General features: G+C 43.7%; 1 protein-coding gene across 1 annotated transcript in view; it reads right to left on the bottom strand.

Moving 5' to 3' along the window:
• Positions 1-22,844, bottom strand: part of LOC112669092 (ubiquitin-conjugating enzyme E2 N-like) — a 33,535-nt gene extending 10,691 nt beyond the window's left edge. Inside the window, exons 1-3 of the mRNA XM_025461938.3 lie at positions 22,828-22,844; positions 19,852-19,897; positions 15,796-15,946 (exon numbers count right to left, since the gene is read on the bottom strand). Of these exons, the coding sequence (XP_025317723.3) occupies positions 15,796-15,946; positions 19,852-19,897; positions 22,828-22,844 (214 nt within the window). The remainder of the gene's footprint in view (positions 1-15,795; positions 15,947-19,851; positions 19,898-22,827) is intronic.
• Positions 22,845-23,509: the final 665 nt, after the last annotated feature.

Genomic DNA, 23,509 nt, shown 5'->3' with positions numbered 1-23,509 from the left:
ATATAACCCCATGCAAAGGTCATCTGCTGACTATGAGCAAGAAATTAACCCTTTGAGAATTTTTATTTCTCAGTATCTGCTTCATTTGGGAATTAGATTATAATTTTTTACCATGAATATGGACTGTACCTTTTGGGTTCCATTGTTTCAGTGGGCATTAACAGACTACTTTAAAAGTTTCTAAGATAAGAATCTCTAACAATAACATACACTGGCACATAATTTTTTTAATTTAAGATTCATTTGGAATTTTTGTCTAGCATAAAATTTCACCTGAAGTAACTTTGCCTAAAAGAGTCATTTTGATGAACTATAATTTCTGAAAACTTCCTTTTTTATTAGTTGAGATAGCCCCTTATTTTACAACAAAGAGGATTTTGTACATATAGTGTGGATTATTTAGTTTAACTCTGGCCAAAGCGATTTTTATATGTTTTTTTTTAAATTTCATTTATTGGGTCGCCTGGTGGCTCAGTGGTTGAGCGTCTGCCTTTGGCTCGGGGTGTGATACCGAGTCTGGGGATGGAGTCCCGCATCCGGCTTCCTGCATGGAGCCTGCTCCTTCCTCTGCCTATGTCTCTGCCTCTCTCTCCCTCTCTCTCTCTCTCTCTCTCTCTCTCTCTCTCTCTCTCTCTGTGTGTGTGTGTGTCTCTCATGAATAAGTAAAAAAGTTATTCATGAGAGACACACACAGAGAGAGGCAGAGACATAGGCAGAAGGAGAAGCAGGCTCCATGCAGGAAGCCCGATGCGGGACTCGATCCCAGGACTCTGGGACCATGCCCTGAGCCAAAGGCAGATGCTCAACCGCGGAGCCACCCAGGCGTCCCAGCAATTTTTATATGTTGAGACATTTGTACACTGCTCAGTACAAAAGCATCATGAACATATTAGTCATTTAACCGTTGAGAATATTTGAACTTGGTACTGCTTGGTACTGAATATACTTAAATCAAATTCTGGAATCTGGGGCTTGGTATCCAAAAGGGAATTAGAACATTTCAAGGTATAACAAGATTCATATTTGAACCTTAGTATGTATTTTTCTCTTAGTATTACCAATGAATGAAGCTCTAGTAAAGTAACCAAATGAGAAGGGAAAGAATAAGAAAATGAAAAATGAAGAAAACAAAACAGTGTCACAGGGAGGATGGTTTTAACTTGAGAAAGACTCATAGTCACGATAGAATGTCCCAAATTTCAAAAATCTGCTTCTCTGCCAAAATCATTGCATTTCTTGGTTGATATTTGAGTTTTAAAAGGGTCAAATCCTTTTATCTTCTGTATCTTTAGAAAGCAGCAAGAGAAGAAAGCATGGGTCTCATCCCCCAGAGAGAAAATTGTCACTTCTTAATTTTTTACAAAATTTTCTTGTCTTTTCAATCAACTTTCTATCAAATGTAAATACAAATTTAAACCTAGACTTTTTATAGGATTTTCCCTCTTCATCCAAGTGATGTCACAAATCAGTGTAAAATCAATGATCCAAGATGCTTGGTGGATAAAAATAATCCTAGTTATTTCTGGAGGGTGAATTGACATAAAAAATTGCATTGGTTACAGTATGTTCTAGACCTGGTTCTATTTGACTGTATGTGTACGATGATGCAAAGTTGAAACCGAGCTGGGAAATTTCATTCTAGATCTCACTAACTACTGGAATCAATGTTTTAATTTCTTAGTGGAAACTTTCAGTTGCTTGATTCTGTAATTGAGAATTTTTTTACTGTTCGACATCATTTATGTTGTATTACAACACATGTATAAAAAGTAACCTGTGGATTATGCTTTTCCATAACTTTTTAAATGTATGTATATATATGTAATGTATAATGTATATTAAATGAATTCAACATGCATAAATATTTTTTAACACAACAGTGAACTATTTGCACCTTTTGATAGTGCTTCTACTTACTTGCTTTGGCATAAAGAATGAACCTCTGTATCCAGATAATGTTATCTGGAATTGCTCTTAGATGTAATGCCAATTAATGTGAAATCACAAATAAACAGTACTTTAAATACAAAAAAAGAAATTAACTTTTTGATAGAGCACAAGCATAGCTCTCTGGGCTACAGGAAGGATGGTGCCTTTGAGGGATTCAAAGGTCAGGGATTCTTTTTTTCCCTTCGCTGTTGCAAAACAGATGAATCATAGAACTTTAGAGCAAGAATGAATGTACCTAACCCTCAAATTTTATTTAACAGATAAACAAATTCAGGACCAGCGAGATGAGTCAACTCGCCCAAGGTCACACAGCTACTTGGTAGCAAAAACAAGATTAGAATGTAGGCCTTTTTCTCCTTCTATATATCAGGCTTTCAAGGGTGTCCCAGAGTAAGCCAAACCAATTCCTGAGAAGCCAGAGCACTCAGTTGTTATATTTCTGCCTTGCAGCATAAAATAATTCAGGAGACTGCCCAACTACTGAGAAAATGCCAAGCAAAGATATTAAGTTTCTATATGATAAGAAAAAATAATGGCTTGCAACCCTGGAGCACTAGGAATCCAAGATTAAAACATTAAGCCAAGTGTGGCAGGAATTGTGGCTAGAACACGAAAGATGTTTGGGAGAATAGACGATAAGTTAGCTGTAGGAAAAAGGGTCCTAGAAATGTCCTTTGGCTCAGTTTTGAGCCAGCCCCTGGATCTCATCTCCATAATGACTGTATTAGTCTGGAGGACCTGTACAGGAAGCTTCCATCTTCTAAGAGAATTTATAAAATAATCATGAACAAAATGTTGGTAGAAATACGGACGGTAAAAACATTGTGGTTTGGTTTCAGATGGAAGTAAGGAACACATTATTGGAAACCAGAGGAAAGGCAGTCCTTGTTATAAAATGCTAAGAGCTGGGGCTCCTGGCTGGCTCAGTTGGTTGAGTGTCTGCCTTTGGCTCAGGTCATGATCCTGGGGTCTCGGGATCGAGCCCCCGAGTCAAGCTCCCTGCTCGGCAGGGAGCCTTCTTCTCCCTCTCCCTCTGCTGCTCCCCCCTGCTTGTGTGTTCTCTCTCTCTCTCTCTTTCTCTGTCAAATAAATATATAAAATATTTAAATAAAATAAAATGCTAAGAGCTTGGCTGAATTGTGTTCGTGTTCTAGTGTTTTGTGTTCTAGTGTTCTTGTGCTTTGTAGAACTTGCAAGAGATGAAATTTTCTATTTAGCTGAGGAGCTTCCTAAGCAAAGTGTTGAAAGAGTGGCTTGGTCCCTTCTAACGGCTTACAGTAAAATGCAACGGGGAAAAGTCATTGGAGACAGAAATGTTAATCAAAAAGGAACCAGAACATGGAGGTTTGGAAGATTCTCAGACCATACATGTTGCAAAAAATAAAGTTTGCTCTGAAGAGATCTCTAACAGTGTGGCTGAGCAACCACATAATAAAGGATCATGAGTGCAACTCATGAGTCTAATCTGCCTTTTCAACAGATGCCAGAGGAGATGGCATTATACCAGTCAAGACCCTGCCAGTTTGAACTAAAGGGGACAAGGAAAGTTGGGAGGAAATGCATGAAAGCTGTTGGACTTCTTAGATCCTACAAGATGAGACCATAAAGCTATTTGGCTATGAATTTGCGCTATCCTTCCAGAAGAGGGAAGAAGGGCCCAAAGGCAATTCAGAGGGGATCCCTGGGTGGCTCAGCGGTTTAGCGCCTGCCTTCGGCCCAGGGGGTAATCCTGGTGTCCCAGGATCGAGTCCCACGTCGGGCTCCCAGTATGGAGCCTGCTTCTCCCTCTGCCTGTGTCTCTGCCTCTCTCTCTCTCTCTATGTCTATCATGAATAAATAAATAAGATCTTTAAAAAAAAAAAAAAAACTATTCTCAGAACAACAACAACAAAAAGGCAATTCAGAGATCATCAGGGCTGCCACTCCCACCCCAGGCCCAGAGTGCATAGGCCCAGGGATCTGGAGGGAACAGGCAGGGGCAAGGCTATCTCTACCTCTTTGTGAAAGAATGGGACCACTGCAGAGAGTCACAGCATGGGCTATCCTCCCCACCCCCACAGAGAGCCACTGCACATTGTGCAGCCATGGGTATGATGCTGCCACCATGGTGAGCCTAGAGGGCGGAGTGTTGAGCCAAAGATGATTATTCTTGAACTGTAAGATCTCATGGAATTTGCCTTGCTAGGTTTTGGACTTGCTTGGGACCCATTACCCTTGCCATCTTTCCAATTTCTCTCTTTCGAACGGGAATGTCTATTCTGTGCTTGTCCCACTATTGTCCTTGAAAGTACATCTTATTTGGTTTTATAGGTTTACAGCCAGAGGGGAATTTTGTCTCAGGATAAAAAAAATACCTCAAATCTCATTCAAATTTCATTTAGATTAGGACACCTGGGTGGCTCAGTGGTTGAGTGTCTGCCATTGGCTTAGGGCATAATCCTGGGGTCCTGGGGTCCTGGAATCGAGTCCTACATTGGGTTCCCTGCAGGGAACCTCTGCCTATGTCTCTGTCTCTCTGTGCATGTGTCTCATGAATACATAAAATTTTTAAAACAAATTTTCATTTAGGTGGCATTAAATGAGACTGAGCTTTAGATGTTAGAGTTAATGCTGGAATGAGTTAAGACTTTGGGGGCTATTGGGATGAACTGTATGCACTCTGCATGCAAGAGGGACATGATCTGGGGGGACAAGGGACAGAATTCTATGGATTGAATTTTGTCTTCTTCAAAATTTGTATGTTGAAGTTCTAACCTCCAGTAAGATAGTATTTGGAGATTGGGCCTTTAGAATGTAATTGGGCTTAGAAGCTTAGATGAGGTCATGGGGTAGAGCCCTCATGATAGGATTAGTGTGTTTATAAGTCATCAGATCTCTCTCTATCTCTCTCTCTCCCTCTCCCTTTCCTTCTCTCTCTCCATCTCCCTCTCCCTCTCTGCAAGGACACCATTGTCAATCAGCCAGGAAGAGGGCTCACACTAGGAACTAAATCCTCCAGCACCTAGATCTTAGGTCTAGGTCTCCAGAACAGTGAGAAATAAATGTTTGCTGTTTAAGCCATCCTGTTGATGGCATTTTTTTATAGCAGCCCAAGCTGACCAAGAGGGGTTTGCTAAGGTCCTCACAAAGAAAACCACTGGTTATGCAACTGACAGTAGACAAATCCACAAATAACATGGAGAGGGAGAAATTGAAAAAAACACATGGATCTTGGGATAGAAATCAGAAACACAAGTCATAATTTAGCACTAGTATCTTTATAGGGGTCACAGATACCTGAGGTATTTGGGTTTTTAAAAAGTGAGGTTAAGTGCTGAGAGATCAGGCATCTCATATGCTTTTCAAAACCATTTCTTTTAGGAAGTCTTTCCTAGCCTCCCACTGGTTTCTCCCTGAAGGTTTAGGAATTTACAGAAATATTCCCCACATCATCCACCAAGCCCTATCATGCAATGTAGGCAGGAATACATATTATTTTCTTGTCCCCACAGAATGACAGCAAAAGCAAAGTGCTCATCTCCATCTCATTCTGGGCTGCCCTGTACGTAGCAAAAACCTCTCCCGTGTTTTGTTTTAAGGCACTTTATATTATCTTCATTGACCTTCCTCACAAACGCTGTGAAGTGATTGGTACCACTAGTCCATCTTTTTTTTTTTAGTTTTTATTTTATTTATTTATGATAGTCACAGAGAGAGAGAGAGAGAGAGAGGCAGAGACATAGGCAGAGGGAGAAGCAGGCTCCATGCACCGGGAGCCCGACGTGGGATTCGATCCTGGGTCTCCAGGATCCCGCCCTGGGCCAAAGGCAGGCGCCAAACCGCTGCACCACCCAGGGATCCCTAGTCCATCTTAAAGATAAGTACATCAGGGCCCAAACAAGCTAAGTAGCTTGCCTAAGGTCATACCATTAATAAATAAAAGAACTGGGACCCCAGCCCAAAGTATGTAACTCCAGAGAATATACATTTAACGCCATGTAGCACCTCTCTCCACGCATGTATGTAAGTGTGTATGTGTGTGTACACACGCACACAAGTGAAAGGCATACAGTGGGAGGACAGGGGAGTAATTTCTTTGTGTCTATTTAAACTCTTTGAATAAAAGTTCCACATTAAGGGGTTGATTTCTATTACTTATTAATAAAATCACCTTTTTTGTGTTAATACTTGTGTTTAAAAGATACTTACTATTGAAAAACTCTTTCTTCCTGAAATGAAGACTGGGGAAAAGATATGACACAGAGGCAATGGCATTGGTGATTGCCATTCCTACTCCTTCATCCATTTATTCTGCAAATGTTCATTGAGTCCCTTTCCTATGCTAAGCATAGCATAGGTGACACAGGCCTCCCTGGATACAAGACCTGGTCTCTGCACTGGCCATCATCATGCTCTAGACTCTACAACTGGAGTTGATCTTTCCATGAGGGCTAGTTAGGGTAGCTTCTGACCAGAACTCTCTAGTACCTGTGTAGACAATCTTTGTGGCAGATGGAGCCTTTGCCCTGGCATTCAGTGGCAACAAGAAAAGAATGTGTTTTCATTCTTCCCAGGCTCTACCTGGGTGTGGTGGGTGCTGCTGTCACTAGAAGGCTTCTGTAAATAAAGCCTGCTTAATCTCCTTAGCCGGATGGTGGTGTCAGCCGGCTTGGAGCCGGCAGGAAAGCGGCACCATGCTTTAGATTCCCCAAATTGTTAGAGGCCGTGGGTGAGCCACAGCAGATCCCACATGAACAGAGGAACCTGTATTGGCTTGCCCAAGGGAGGGGAGTAGAGTTCAGGGTTTTCTCTCTGTCTGCTGATCTGGGCATGCTCTGTGAGGCGTCTTCACCAATACAGAGGAGCTGAGCAAATTCTCTGGATGCCAGGAAATTGAGCAGTTTCCAGGAGCACCAACATTGCCACTTCCTCCCCCACTGGATAATTCTCCAGGATTTACACAAGAAACCTGAAATTCTCAGCCTGACCGTGAGGCTCACCACACCATGACATACCTGGGGTTGTGTAGCAGTGGATCTCAGAAGCCTATACAGCTTGTGGAGCCCTCTTTAAGAAAAAGAATATAAGATACCTAGGGCCTTTCCCAGGGTCATAGAAGGGGTCTGCGGCAATGAGGGGGACTGAAGCTCAAGCTTTATTCATGAAAACACCCACTTTTGCCCACACTTACCTTTCTAGGTCTTTCTCTTGACCTCGACATGAATTCCTCCATTCCAGCCAACATTTTTACTCAGTGAGCATCTCCCATATCCTGTCTGGCATTCTTACTTATGTTTCCATGAGATAAGCCTGTATGTAAAATGATCAGTAACTCTTTGAGATGCTTCATTAACAACAATAATTTTTAGAGTGACTATTTCATTGGATGCCTTCTCTGTCAACATTGTGCTAGATACTTAACATCTTGTAAGATAGGGATATATTAAATAGTATTACGTTCACATTGTGTGTTATACCTTAGAGATGTTAAATGGCTTGTCACTGGCCCCACAACAAGCAAGTAGCAAAAAAAAAAAGTGTAATTTTAAAAATTACATTTTCCAACTTCAAAGTCAATGCTCTTTTATCTACACCAAACTGCCTCTGTTCCTTTCTGTGTTCCCTATAATGGCCCCCTCAAAGCACAGTGCCAGACATATGGTATTGTTCTCCAAATCACTCATACCTGGATGAGAATGTCTCAGAGGAAACAGAGCCAAATGGTTGTAATTTGGTATTAGAAAAATACTAGACCTCTTAAATGTTTACTATTTAATGGTTATTAATTGGCTGTTTTATCAGGCATCCTATTTCTGCTTTCCACATGCACTGGCCCAGCCTGTGTGTATCAGTTGGCAATACTACAATGATGCTGTGGGGGCCGGGGGGGATAAAAGTCTGAAACTCAATGGCATTCAATTATAAGCATTTTTCTTGCTTCTGCATCTATAGGTCAGCAGGGGCTCAGCTGATGTAGGGTGACCTGGGCTTGCCTTGGCTTCTAACCTGCTCCACATGTCTTTCATCCTCCTTGGGCCAGTGGTTTTCCAGCGTAAATTCATCCCAGGATAAAGGTGCACAAGAGGGCAAGACCAACCATCTAAGTATATTCAAGCCTTTGCTCATGCTATGTTTTCTAGCATGTTGGCCAAAGAAAGTCAACATGCCAAGCTCAAAGTCCGGGGCAGGGAAGAACACCCAGCCTACAATGAGACCACAGCAAGGGAGAGACATGTTGCAGGGGGTGTAGGGCTGAGACTACTGATCTGTATACCACAGTGTAGAGTCAAAGAGAAAAATGCCTGCAACTCATGTCAGAACTCTCAGTATAGGTTTCCAGTCCATTCAAAATATCATTCTTTTCAAAATTCTCCAACCATTTTAATTTCATATACAAATAAATATATGCTATGTAACAGTTTCAGAGAAGAGGGGGAAATAGGGCAAGCACTGAAAAGTCAAAAATACTGGGTCACCCAACTTCCAAGAAAAGCAGACCAAGTTGAAATCTACTCTTGGAGACTATAAAGGCAAATCCTTGGGAAGGAAGCCCAAGCTCATTCCCAACTGTCCTGGTCTTATCTTGAGGAGCAAGCACTCCCAATTCTCCACCAGAAAAGATTGGTAAGGAACTTTTCAAGTCATTTGATATCAAGAAGTGAGACAGTTTGCATTCTTTCCCTGGACCATACTCTGATTAAAAATATGGTGTCCTACCTATATTTGAGCTAGCAATCTGTCTGTTAAATTGGACTAATTCTAGCCTGGGGGGATGTCAGGTAGACAGAGGAAAGCAACTGGAATGCACTCACAATAAAACAAAGGAACAAAAGGTGGAAAGGCACATTGGAATTCTTGAGGAAGAACCCCATACTTAAGTTGTCAGGAAATGCAATCTTCTTTTAAGACTGTTTTGTCATTGTCACTGGAAATTAATGTCAATGATCACTTTTTAAAATATCTTTCAAGAAATACGTGTAGTAACTATGCATTTTTCCAAAGTCCAGAAATAGATGCACCAAAATAGTAAGGGGATTATTTTTGTATAATGAAATTATAAGCAGTTTTTTATTTCTCCTTTATTTTACTTTTACCTTCTGTTTCTCCTCTATTGACCTCATGTTAATTATATAATAAAAAAGTGAGGGAAAAAAATAAAATAAAATAAAATAAAAATAAATAAATAAATAAATAAATAAATAATAAATAAAAAGGTGAGGGGGAGGTTAAGAGAGGAAAAGGAACAAACTTAATTTTTTTTTTCCAGAAATGGACAGTCATGGAGCAAACGTGTTTATAATGTATCCCAAAGCATAGTCTTCAGACACTGGTTCCCCATGCTATTCATAGTTGTGTGTTAGTGGTGATGGCTTCTGAGATAAATAAATCTGGGGAGGGTTGTCTTAGAACAAATTAAAACTTAAAACAAAGAAATGAAAAACCTGCAAGAGTGAATAGTGAAGAATAAGCAACATTCCCAATCATACTACGCAAATGATTCCTCCTTCACAAAGTAGCTCTCCAGAGCAGCACCCCTTTAGAATTGTTATTTGAGGCTAACATTGCCAGAGTATCCATTCTGGCTTAAAGAATGACAAGTCATGATTGGATTGTTTGTTTCTTTGGTGTTGAGTTTAATAAGTTCTTTATAGATCTTGGAAGAAGATGTGGTTTATGTATACAATGGAATATTACTCAGCCATTAGAAACGACAAATACCTACCATTTGCTTCAACGTGGATGGAACTGGAGGGTATTATGCTGAGTGAAGTAAGTCAGTCGGAGAAGGACAAACATTATATGTTCTCATTCATTTGGGGAATATAAATAATAGTGAAAGGGAATAGAAGGGAAGGGAGAAGAAATGTGTGGGAAATATCAGAAAGGGAGACAGAACGTAAAGACTGCTAACTCTGGGAAACGAACTAGGGGTGGTAGAAGGGGAGGAGGGCGGGGGGTGGGAGGGAATGGGTGACGGGCACTGGGGGTTATTCTGTATGTTAGTAAATTGAACACCAATAAAAAATAAATTAAAAAAAAAAAAAAGAATGACAAGTCAGTTAGGCAAGGCAAGTAGACTGGATGGTAGCCAGGACACCTGTGCAGGTCTGTATTGCCCTCCCTTGCACTTTGTGGACCCTCTCTCAGACCATCCCCCTCCATCCTGTACACACTCCCCTCTGCCCTCACAGAGCTTCAGTGTCAGAACCAACCTGGCAGCCTCTCCATGTGCAAACTCCTCAGCTAGGCTAGATGCTGCTCTTGTGTACTCTTGTAGCAACCTGGGCTGCCCCTTTACATAATATAGATCATTCATTTTTCAAGCCATTATTCATTCAACATGGAGTGCCTTACACGAGCAAGACACTGTGCTAGGAACTACGGACACAAAAGAAAAGCACTCTCTTCACCTTCTTGGAGTTTAAATTCTATTCAGGAAAATTAATAGGGCAATAAAAGAATCAATAAGAATAGTCATGAGTTGGTAGTTGTTAAAACTGGGTGGTGAATAAATGGAGTTATTTTTACCATTCTCTCAACTTCTTCAAATGTTTAGAATTTTCCATTAAAAACGGTTTTTTTTTTAAATAAATACAGGAATCACAAAAATGCAAAATTATATCTATGTCAAGTTTCCCAAAGAAGACGTAGATGGTGCAATAAGAGCACATAATGGGGAGATCACTATAGGTAAGGGAGGTTTTCCCAGATGAAGCAAAGAGTGAGCTGATTTCAAAAGAAGGAACAGTCACTGAGAAGCCGAAAGACAGAGGGAGGAACTTGCAGCAGAGCGGAACAGCAAGAGTGGAGGGCTTGTCGTGGAGGGAGGACCACATACAGGGGCTGAAGGAAGCCAAAGTGACTGGAGCCCTGGGGAGGAGAGAGAAGACACTGGGAGAGGTGCCAGAGAAGTAGGGGCCAGACCAGGTCTCCTCCTCCACTAGCTGGGGACCACCAAAAGGAGCGCTAGGTCCCTTTGGTTCATCTGTAGCCTTGAATAGTCTCTACAGTGTCTGCAGAGCAAATGCACAAATGAATAAATAAAGACTGAATGAACAGACCATGGTCAGACAGAGGGGAGCCAGTGCCAGGTGCAGCTAGGTGGTCAATGTCCTCAGACGTTCTGTCCTAAGTGACCCCCTTCCCTGTCTATCCATTTCCACCTCTGAGACTAGCAGTGGTTGACATCAGAGAGCCAGTATTCCCCACCTCTGATGTTTCCCTCCATATGAAAGCACCTCCACCCAGAGCTGTCATAGGGCATCCTTGACCCTTGGCCTCTCTGCATTCCCTCACTGGACGGCCACTTCCTCTTCTTCTGCTTGCAGGACAGCTGCCCACAGAGCATGCTTTCTGCCCTGCTCCTCCATGTCCTTGGATTGACATGAGGCCTGTCCCCAGGGAAGGCAGTCTGCCCACTGCTGGTGCTTTATATTAATTAGCCCCATTGCCCATAGATATAAACCACATTCCCTGAAAAATCAATAATAAAGCGATGGTTTAGCCCTGATCACTTCCTTCTTTGTCTTAGATCTCTGATGGTTCTGAATTGAGATGGAAAAGAGGAGTTCCGTTTATGGAGCCCTCCCAGAGACCTCTACATCGACACTTCCACTATCCCTCCAAGGGAACATCACCCTCTGGGGCTCCCAGCATTGGCTTGGCCACCTGTCTTAAGACCTCAAGGCCACAGCCCTACTTCCCTCAAGCTTCCACTTAGACTTCCTATCTCTGGCGCTCCTAGGTGGCTCAGGTGGTTATGTGTTTGCCTTCCTCAGGTCATGATCCCAGGGTCCATTGGGCTCCCTCTCCCTCTGCTCCTCTCCCTGTGTGCTCAATCTCATTCTCTCTCTCTCTCTCTCTCTCTCTCTCTCTCTCTCTCTATATATATATATATATATATATATATATATATATCTGTCAAATAAATAAATAAAATCTTTAAATTTTTTTTTTAAAAAACCTTCCTATCTCTGCTTTTGGTCCTTGCTGGAAGAACTGACTCTCATTCTGTCATTCATTTATTTACTAAGTAAGGTGGAGAAGGTTCCTCCTCCCAGGGGCCTGCCATCCAGGGAGAATCAACCACAAGAAAGAAGCATACGTAAAAAACAAGATAATTTCAGAGACTAATAACTACCCTAAAAATAATATAAGGCAGAGTGCCTGAGTGGCTTAGTTAAGCATCCTACTCTTGATCTCAGCTTATGTCTTGATCTCAGGGTCTGAGTTCAAGCTCCACATTGGGCTCCACACTGTGTGTGGAGTCTACTTTAAAAAAAAAAATATATATATATATATGGCAATGCGATGGAGAGTATCTGTGGGCAACTTCAGACTAAGTACCAGGAAGTGGTATTTAAATGGAAACTTGAATGAGAAGAAAGTAGCCATGCAAACATCTAGAGAAGGAGCATTCTGGGCAGAGGGAACCATATTTGCAAAGGGCCTGAGGTGGGAATGAGCTTGATGTGTTTGAGAAAGAGAAATAGAGATGCTATGGCTGAAGCACAATGAAAAGAGGGGAGCATGATGGGATTAGAAATTAGGTTCAGGGCCAAGCTGCACGGGGTCCCCTGTGAGGCTGTGGTGAGGAATTGGGAGTTTGGGTCACAGTGCAATGAGAAGCCATTGGGTGCTTTCTTAACTGGGAACTCCGAGAACTTTGGTGTTCTTGACCCTAGACTATACTCCCTCTAGCTTGAACCCTCTTTTGGAATATATCACGAAGAACCCTGAGCCTTTCCCATGGTGTTCACTGTTCTCGTAATGGATGGTTACTCTTGTCAAGTAGAAAATGAAATTATAAATCATTAAGAATTCAAGTTCTACCCTTTCAGTCATATCCATGGTTGCTTGTTGGGCTTTTCTTAGTTTGTTTTTGTTTTGATTTTTAAGCATTACAGTAAAGGGTCAATGCGTAATGCAAACAAGTGAGTCAGTGACAGTAAAGTATCAGACAGTTCTGAAGAAAAATCTTTGGGACACCTTCAGGTCTCCAGACTGGGCAACCCCCTACTCTGTGTATGCATCTTTCTAGTCAGGGGCAAACTCTGAAAAAAATAAAATAATATGCAGCAAGAATGGGCAGGAAAAACAAAAGGGAGTGCCAATTATTTCAGTTAAAAAGAACAAAGAAACTGGAAGTGCATCCTCCAGAGAGACATATTACAACACTGATGGGGAAACCCCCTCCTTAATCAACGAAGCACTCTGAAAAGCAGACCTGAGCAGAGAGGAGGGGAAAAACATAGATAGTTTCTAAGTTCCCTTGTGGAGTTTATTGTTCAGAGCAGATATTATTGGGGAATGTAGGTGGTGTGGGTGGGGGAGCAGGAGAGAATCTCATGTTGGGATTGTACCACCCAAACTGAAAACTCCACTTTTCTCACTCTGCTCTGTCAAGAACCAGTTCCAGGCACTAAAACAAAGAGGCATCCTCTGGAAGCCCCAAACCCTTAAAGCACCTCCAAATTGGCTTTGCACTCGATAACTTGATTGGCTATAGAGTCTTCAGGGTCACCTGTCACTTCCAGTAGATGAGGATGAGGCTTTTGTCTCTAGTAAGCAAGTGTCCCAACCAGAAGAAAGCTTCAGGGCTCATAGTCTCCCTCTATCATAGGCAAAGTGGAACTTCCCTGATCTTAACAAGTCCCGAGATCACAGGGATCTCTAATTTGTACACCTTCAGAGAAACTCAGTGAGGTAACCCCCTACTCCCCTAAGCTGCAAACTTTCTAGATTCACATACTTCCCAAATAGTTACTGTGCAGCTGGAGGCAAAAGGTTTCAGAATTATCTAGAGCACTTCTTCCTTTGATCTGTGTGCCATGCTATCAGGAGCAGAAATCAAAAAGAAGCATTCTGCTTTGCTATGCAGCCAAATGAGGAACCTCTAAATCCCCTGGAAGGTCCCCCTTGCTTGAAGTGCCAGCAGGGCAGCTTGGCAGGGAGCCCAGCTGAGGAGGCTGTTAGCCTCTTCTTCTTGCCGTCAAGATCTCTATCTACAAATTGCCTTATGAGACCTGCCAGACAGAGATGGTGAGAGAGAGCTGTTGGGGAGACCTGGATAGGCCAGGTACCAGTGCAATCAAAAGTGAACAAAGCTATTACGAAAAGCAAGGGAGGTATGCAGGAAAGCCAGAATGTCCCACACTTGTTTGAGTTTAGTTCCTGTCTGGACTTGAGGCAAGACGGATGGGGTTTCTGAAAATGCCCCTTTCCTTTCCCTCTTTCCAGGTTCAATTCATTTCGATCCAGCAAACTTCTACTAAGTGTCTGGAATGCACCAACCTGACTCTGAAGGTAAACGGATGTCTATGGCAGTGTTCCCCCCAAGGTGGAAAAATGGGCTAGCTAGAGCAGGGCTCGGCAACCTACAGCCCCCAGGTCAAATGTGACCCACTGCCTGGTTTTGTATAGCCTACAAGCTAAGAATGGTTCTCACTTTTACACCTGTGGTTTTTTTTTTTTTAATCAAAAAAGGAATTATACAAAAAAAAAGGAATTATATGTTGTGGCATATGAAAATAATATGAAATTCAAATTTCAATGTCCATAGATGAAGTGTTATTGGAACACAGCCATACTTGTTCATTTACCTACTGTCCATGGCTGCTTTTGCCTTACAGAGACAGAACCAACTAGCTGCACCAAAGACCATCCGACCAGCAAAACCTAAAACATTTACTCTCTGGACCTTGACAGAAGTAATTTGCCAACCCCTGGACTAGAGTTATGTCCCCAGCAACTTTTGCACAAAAGGTCCATTTCCAAAGTTAAGGAAAATCTCATGCTGTCTAAGTATTCTCACATATTCTATTATTTCTAACAAATGATGTAATACCTGGTTTCACTGCCACTCTGCTATGTTTATGTTGAGTTTTTTAATATTCTGGTGGGGCTGAGGGGAGGGACTCAGCCTCCCCTGGTTTAGAAGAGAGATGGGAGTGAGTTCAAGGTGAAGAGGCAAGTACTGGTGGTGGTGAAGCGTCCGGGGCCACATGCAGAGACCGCATGGGTTCAAATCCAAGCCCACCAGTAACGAAAGTACGACGTTGGGGAAGTTGCTTCACTTTGCTCTGCCTCAGTATCATCATCTGTAAATTGGGCATAATAAAAATATTTACTTCACAGGATTTTCCCAAAGATTGGTTAATTAAAAGACTTAAAGTACTTAGTAGAGGGCCCATTATTATTAGCGTTAGCTAGGATTATTAGTGAGAAATGTCATAACTCCTTCATTTTGTAAAGCTGCGATACTTGCACATTATCATTTAGTGATTAGTGATGCTGGCTAATGTTTACATTGCTCTTCTAATGAAGGCAGTTTGCTTGTTTGTTTTAAAACAATCTTTGGCAACAGGTAAAAGGGAATTTAACTAGTTATAAAATTAAGACAAAATCTCTCTAGAGAAAAACCATCAAAAAGACATGACATAAGTTTTTTTCCTACAGTGTAGACACAGACAGGGGCTAGCAGACAGCCAAGCCCAGCAAGATAAGCAGGATGTGTTTTTCTGTTGAACATTAAAAGAACTTTCTTGTGGCATCAAAACATAGAGCATAGGGTTAAAAAAGTTAAAGACACGTCAACCCTGATAGACACCCACAACAGAATAGAAAAGCTAGTTAGTGGCTGTTAAAAATAAATCTGGGCACTCCTAGTCAGTGAGCATTTTATTCAGAACTGTTTGGTAAATGTGAAGTTAAATACCAAGTCTCTTGGTGCATTATATGATTTTGAACATTGATCTAATTTGCACAAGTAGATACTGGAGAGTTATTTAAATGGGAGATAAGAGTGTAAAAAAGAATTACATTCTTGTAGAAAGAGCACTGAGGAGCCAATTCCACGTTTCTAACTTCTCTTCACCTGCCGGAAGCTCTTGAAGCCTGTATACCCAAGGGCAAGCACCAGCACTCTTTGAGATGGCAGTTCCCCTAAACTCACGGCAAGGGCTAGGAAGAGGAAACCATCATCCTCTGCAAGGCTTGCTGTGTAGCCCCCATCCTTCTGAGTGACGGTCAATAGCACAGTGTGACAAAGAGGGCGGTGACTGTGTCACAAAGAGCAGCCCTTCCACCAGCAGCTGTGTGACCTTCAACCAGCCATTTCCCTCTCTGGCCTTTGCTTTCTCATCAGACAGAGGAAGGGAGTCGACCCGTTGAACTTTAGGTTTCCTCTGAATTATTTAATAGAAGCCATGACCTTTAAGCTGCAAACTGGCAACATGACTCTTGTCATCTCCGCTACTGTATTTGGTCAACTCTTGAGGGTGGGTAGCCGGGGCAGGTGCAGGCAAAAGGAATGAGTAAAATGACAAAGGCAATTGACAGATATTCTAAAAACTTTATTTTCTCTTTCTCTGAAAGAAACTCATAAGAAACCAAGAGGATTGGCTTCAGTTTGACCTTTCTGCCTTCTATTAAACATCCGTCATGGGCTGAGCAGAGTGTGATATGGTCCCCAGTGGATGAACTGCTCAAAACTCTGTTCATGGCAGCCTTCTGTATTAATTAATTGCACAATGGCCAAGATTACTTGGGTAATCCATGGAGATCCCTTTAATGATATCATCTATGGCATTTATGATTTTGGAGGGACCATAAGTTGGTATGTCCCATTTTTTCCCCACCCTCCTCTCTTCCTACTGTCTACCTGCCTATGTATCTGCTGCTTTCCTTTGCCTTTACAGAGGTCAGACTATTTCTTACATGTTAGGATATGACCTGCAGGGGACTCTGGGATGATAGAGACCACTAGTTGCAGTCCCATTGCTTAAACAGAACAATCATAAAGAAAAGCCTGGGAGGAAGAATTTGCTGCTATCCTGTTGGAGCTTCACTTCTCAGACCTGGGGAATCCATCACACCCCTATTTTTAAAGAAAAGAAAAAAAATAATAAATATCCTCAAAGAGAGACCTACCCTGGGAAGAGGGCTACCCCCTCCCAAATTGTGTATCAGGGCAACTATTAGGCAGGGTGGGAGTAATCAGAAGGCAAATCAGACTTGAAAGGTAAATTACTGTTTCGTAAAAAAAAAAAAAAAAAAAAAAAATGAACCCATGCAGTGGTACCTGCATCCCTCAGGGAAAAGTATTGCCTGCAGAAAAGTGAAGATTAGCAGCTCCATAGGGGACGTTTTTGAAGTATTGGAGCAGAAGTTTTGAAGTACTGGACTTCCCATCCTTGAGAACACCTTTAAACCCCATGAAGACAGGATTTTTTTTTTCTTTTTTATCTTTGCGTTGGTTGATATTACCAAAGTACTCGGAACAGTTCCTGCTACAAAGTAGAGAGAGTCTGTCCATTTCTTGACTATGATGAATGCTGCTAAAACCCAGGAAACTGTCTCTTTCCATTTACCTGAAGCTTGCTGAAACCCCACAGTATGTGGAAGAGAAACAGGTACCAACAGGTGCTAGCAGAGACTGCTCCTTCTTGTGTACTGGTATCCTGAGTGGGTATCTGAGGTCAGTTCTTCAGGAAACACTCTGAGCTGGAGGTTTACAGAAAGTTTGCCAGGCAGTGTTGGGGGTTGGTGGGGGGGTGGTGAGTAAAGAAAGTAGTACAGTCCCAACAGCCTCAGATGACCCGATGTGGGGTTCTGGAGATAAGATTAGTTCTAGGAGTTGTCCTGCCCTGAGGAAAAGGGGAGCAGGTCTTTATATACCTTTACATACATGTGTGTCACTGGATGTGGGCTGCCCCTGTGAAGCACATGAGCTTGGGTAAGGTGGCTTCAGCAAAGGGCAATTCCTAGAGATGGGCCAACCACCCACACTTCCAGCAGCTGAGAGAATGAGTGCTTCACCCTAGAGTGGATTCTGGGCAGTAAGTCACAGCACTCAGCACAGTAGGCTTTCCCTGGAAGTTTGCAGGAAGGGAAATTTTCATTATCTGAGTACCACACACTGATAGGGTGGCTGACTCACCTGGGGTTCCATGGTAGAAGGACACAGATTTCAATTCTGGCTCCCTTAATCTGCTGATGGGAAAAGAGGGAGACCACAAATAGATAGGAAGCTGCAGCACTAGGCATGGACCCAAAGAGGGACTAGAGTTAGCATCACTACAGCTTCTGGACACCTCTCCTGACCACTGCCCTGACCAATGTACTCCAGTCTTTTGTTGCTGTTGGTGTTCCTCCTTTCAGCTCTCTGCTCAAGATCTTAAGTATTTGGAAAAGGGATCAGATTGGTGTAGTTTAATTCATGTACCACCCCTTGGCATGGAAGGAATGGTCCCACCAAAATTGCACACGGTGGGGGTGGGGTGCCCCGAGGAAGAGGAAATATATGTTGAGACACACACATACATTCACATGCATACACACATACACAAAACAGTGGGAAATAAGTAGCTAGGTGGAGGCTTTCTTTTCCCCACCGAGTCAAAAAGGTGTGAACAATGGACTGAGACCTCACACTGGTGCAAAGGGGATAGTAAACACCTTGGCAAGAGTCAGATCACACCTCCAGGTCACCAAAGCAACAGCATTATAAAATTAGCATGACGAAGGGTGTCTCGGTGGCTCAGGCGGTTAACCATTGACTCTTGATTTTGGCTCAGGTCATGATCTCAGGATCTTGAGATCAAGCCCCCCATTAGTCTCTGCACCATGCATGGAACTTGCTTAAGATTCTCTCTCTCCGTCTCTCTCTGCCCATCCCTTACTTGTGGTGGCTTGCACAAGCACACACACTCTCTCTCTAAATAAATAAAATGAAAGAAACATGATGAAGCTCTAATAATCTAAAGAAGTTTTCATCCATAAAGGAGAAGGAAGACGAAAAGGAGGAGGAGGAGGAGGAGGAGGAAAAGAAAAAGCAATGTCTTCTAGCTGGGAAGTTTCACATCACAGTTTTCTAGAGAACAAAATACTGACATCCTTTTTCAAGATAATGAACAAATAAAAATCAGACCCTCCCTGCAATTTTTTTTTTGCTGCCCTTTGCCTTTTTTTTTTTTTAAGATTTTATTTATTATTCATGAGAGACACAGAGAGAGAGAGGCAGAGACACAGGCAGAGGGAGAAGCAGGGAGCCCGAAGTGGGACTCGATCCCAGGACCCCAGGATCACACCCTGGGCCGAAGGTGGCACTAAACCGATGAGCCACCTGGGAGTCCCTCCCTTTGCCTTTTGAGTTGAGTGATCCCACAGAGGTTAAGACTAAGAGAATGACAAAGGAATGGAGTTTCTGTTCATTACTCCAAGGGGCCATTGCATGTGGGCCAAGGCTCACATAGTGTAGTGTTCAGACGCTGCGTGGGTGCTGGAAATTATATTTCATGCAGCTATTTCTCCAGGATGCAAAGAGATCTCGTCATTGAGCCTAGCACAGTGTCAGATGGAACAGGAGCTCAACATGTGTTGGGAGTTATATAGGGAAGGGAGGAAAGGGCCAGGAAGCTTGTCCTTGACCCACCAGCATTTAGAGGATCCCACATCTTACTCAGACAGGATCTTCCCTGACCAGCAACTGTGTAGAGACATCTAGAAACAGACTTGAGGGAAGGAAAGCAGGGATTATTGAGGAATCTCCCTCTGATTATCAGAAGAGTGTAAGTTTTAGTAAAGCATAAGGTAGATGACATTCTGAGAGTCTTGCACTATCGATGATTTATTCAAAGAACTAACTACTAAAGGGCTAACCTGAGGGGAAGGCTTGGAGTAATGAGAATATATAAGCCACTTCTAATCTAATAATTCTATGCTACAGACGAAGACACTAAGGTCTAGAAAAATAACGTGAACCTCCACTTCTGGCCAAAATGGAGCAGCACAGGCCATATTTACCATTCCACTTAGAGCAGACAAAACAATCCTCCAGGATCAACATCTGCCTCTCTCCTCTGAAGACCAACTCAGGACTGAAAACAGGGCTAGGACTAGCGTGAAGGAAGTAAGACATACCTGCACAAATGCCTCCTTAAATTTTGCACCCTTGACCTCTGCTTGTCTGAGGGGATGATTACGTATGGTTGAGGTAAAGCTCCAGGTAAAGAGGCAGAGATCTTAACTGGGTGCTCTGAGCTTCACTGCTCATTTGGTTTGGGTTTGAACTTTAATAGCATTTACATTCATACCAGCCCCCCTGCTTCTTCCACCTGAGCCTCCCCCACCGAGAGTGCCTCCCCACCTCCCCATCCCCAGTGTGGCTGCTGCCTGGAGCCACATCCTGGTTGGGGTCACCTCCCCCAGTGCTGTCCTGCCAGAAGCTCACTTCCCTGTCTTCCTGGAGCATTGGCCACCTGACCATCCCTAGCATCCATCCCTGCTTCTTTTCCCCGGCACAGACATTGTACTCATGGCTCCTGTCATTCACTTTCTGCAGTAAGTAGTCCAAGTATAGAGAAATTTCCAGCAGAGTGGACTGGACTGGCCCTTTCTCTTTTGTGCAGATGATAATTTGGGGTGACAGGTGGAGTTTGGGAAAGGTGTGGTGGAGGGAGTATGCTAAAAGGCAGTATAGATGCCACTGTGGTTAGACATCTGTTTTCTAGCTACCGCGGGACAGTGGAACTGCCCCTCTCTCTAGAAGTCAAAACAAAACTTAGAAAACCCAGGGCAAATAGCCTTTCTGTCCCATACTTCCCAAGCCCCCACCCCCACCCCACCTCCCTTGCTTTGCTTGTAGCTCAAGTCCTCTGCAGATACCAGTTTCTAGCCAGCACCCCGGGTCACCCTCTGCCCAGATGGAGGGAGGACAGATGCCTTTCCCTTATCACAACCAAGGACGTGACTTACCATAACAGAATCTTGGGTTAGGAAGGCCCCCTCAAGGGTCATTTCATGAATTCCCCTGTCTCCAGCTAAGTTTTATTGTACTCCTCTACAGATAGCCCCTTGGCTGTCTGCCCTGAAGTGGCCCCTGCTTATTCATACTTCTGTTCCAGTGATGAGCAACTCCACGAGTATGTGACAGACAGTGACCACCTTTTGGAGATCTGGATTAGATGTTATATGCTCTAATGCAAGATCAGTTTCTCTTGTCTTATTCCTTGTAGAGACAGAATAGAAAAGGCTGGAGGAGGACCAGAGGAAGGAGTGGAAGTCAAAATCAAAACAGTTGAGTCCAAGGCTAAGGGCACTAGGCTCCATCTAAACCCTTACTACTCAGAGAGTGGTCCACAGACCAGTAGTATCATCAGCTTCTGCTGAGAGCTCAGGAGAAAAGCAGAGTCTCTGGTCCCACCTCAAACCTAATGAATCTGCTTCTGCATTTTAATCAGGATCTCCAAGTGATTCATCTGTACATTAAAATTTGAGATGCACCGGGCTAGGGCTTGTTCTCCATTACTCACTGCCAGCTTTGGGACAGGAACCTCAACCGAGAGCAAGATCATGTGTGTCCAAGTGTCTGAATCTCTTCCTACACCACACACACTTCTCTGAGCTGGTCCCAGCGATCCAACCCCAGTCCTGTGACTTTGAAGGTAGGTAGGAATGTTCCTCCAGGTGGATTGATCCATCTGTCTTTGCTCACCTGGGAGAAACACCTCTCCCCCGCCTCACCCCCCACCCCCGTACCCATGGCCTTGCCAGCTACGCCTCTAACATCACCCCACTTTGGAGCTGTCTTTGCACTTAGTACAGGGAACTCCATTTTGTTGGGGGGTGATTTTTTTCCCTTTAAGCGTGTGTGATTCATTTGAATTGCTTTTTTTTTGTTTTTTTAACAAGGGGTTGTTATTGTGTCTCTGAATGACACCCTTGTGGCCCCTGTAACCCCAGCTCCCTTTGATGCAAGGCCTCTGTTTTATAAGCATCAGGGCTCTGCCACCCGGACCTGGTGAGGCATATTTAAAGCTGTTTAAATTGACAGACCAGGCAAACAGGATTAACTCTGTGGGCCCAGAAGGGGAGGTGGGGGGCTGGGGGTGAGCTACAGAATGGTTTACATGGATGAGCAAAAGGACAGCCGGCTGGGCTGGGAAGGGGCCTATCACCGGAGCCAGCCAAGAATTCTCTATCTGGGAGGTAGGCAGAGAGCTTGCAATCTGCTGGTGATTGGATTAGGCATGGTGTGAAATTCGGAGCAGGGCTGCGCCGCTGGGGCTGGGGCCCAGGCTGCTGTGGGGCCAGGCTGCTGAGGCCCCGCTGAGGAGACCGTGTGGGGAGGCCTGTCCCTGCCCCAGCAGGCCTTGGAGACCGCCTCAATGTCACAGCCCTGGAGGCTCCCCCACCGCTAGGCCCCCTTGTCCCCACCCCACTGCATCTTCGCCTTCCGAGCATTCTCAGGGAAGGCAGAGACTGCCTGGCCCCTATTCACAGGGCTCCTGTCCCCATGGCCTAGAGTGAGGATCCTGGCCTTTCAAGTCTCTGAGTCCCCAAAAGCTGTCTCCTGAGATCTTTCTTCGCCTTTTCTTTGTCACTTTCTGTGCTCTTCCTCTTTTTTCTTGTTCCCTCTTGCACAGTCTGGTTCATTCAGCAGGATTCCACTCCATCTGGATTTGTTCAAGAGCCCAATTCAACTTGTGTTTTCCTCTTTTTCAAGGATTGGGATGTTCTGATTAACATCTTTGAGGATTTTGAACCTTCTTCCTGAAGCCTAATCAGGCCACTGGGGCTGTGGGGAGTGGGTGGGTGGGTGGGTGGGATTTATCATCGCTCAAAGTTGACAAGGTTTAAGTCTTTCTGGAAAAGTCAATGACACCAGGTGCAAGTCTAAAAAGGGGGGAAAATGTTGAGAGGAAGAAGTTGTGGGGACGAAAATGGATTTTATGGGCATTCCTAAACCCACCCCTAGTGACAGGGGCTCTTTTCGTCAGGAGACTGGTGGTGAGGCAAACCGATGGCCAGAGTGTGGACACCTGGATCCTGGGCAGAGGCCTGAAGCCCGTCACGCCCCTACCAACCTCTGACTCTTGTCACAGGAAACAAACAAACCTCCCAGCAGCCGTCATGCCCACTCCCAGAAGTCTTTCATTTCTGACTCTGGCAAAGTACAATTTTGGTCAAGCTACTATTCTTCTCCACATCAGTTTCACTGCGTGGGAAGCAGGGAGGCTAGTGATCACATTCCCTCATCTGCTTTGAAAAGCTACCAATCTTTCGATGCGTGGGAGACCTCCAAAGTTCATCTGGTTATATGGCCATAGCATCTTGTGGCTGGAAAGGATCATAGGAAAAAAACTCCATGACTTTACAGATGATGAAACCAAGAGCCCGGGGGCCAAGCATCACTCCAAAGTGCCCATGATCTCACCAATTAAATGACCAGCTCTCTCAGCAGTTGAGGAAAGCTTGAAATAGAACAAAATCTCATGTGCACTATGTAGTGTTCTTTTCTCTTCTGCCCGCTGGCTCCAAGAACACCTGAGCACAGTTTCGGATTAACCTCAAATGGCACGCTATCCCTGTGATGCTCAGGAAAGTACCTGCTGGGAGTGCATCCTTCTCTCCCATGCTCTTCTGTCCTCTCTTGTTGAGTGCAAACCTAGATGGAGGAGAGCATGTCCAGTCGAAGATTTGCCAGACTTTATCTCGGGGCAGGGGACCATGAGTGTCTCTTTGATGCCTTCCAGAGTAGATAGCCTGTATCAGTTAATAGATTTTCTTGCATATGCCA

Source organism: Canis lupus, chromosome 27 (assembly GCF_003254725.2).
Source record: "Canis lupus dingo isolate Sandy chromosome 27, ASM325472v2, whole genome shotgun sequence".
Lineage (NCBI taxonomy): Eukaryota > Metazoa > Chordata > Mammalia > Carnivora > Canidae > Canis > Canis lupus.
Note: the sequence above shows the minus strand (reverse complement) of the source record. Positions and strands in the feature narration are given on the sequence as shown.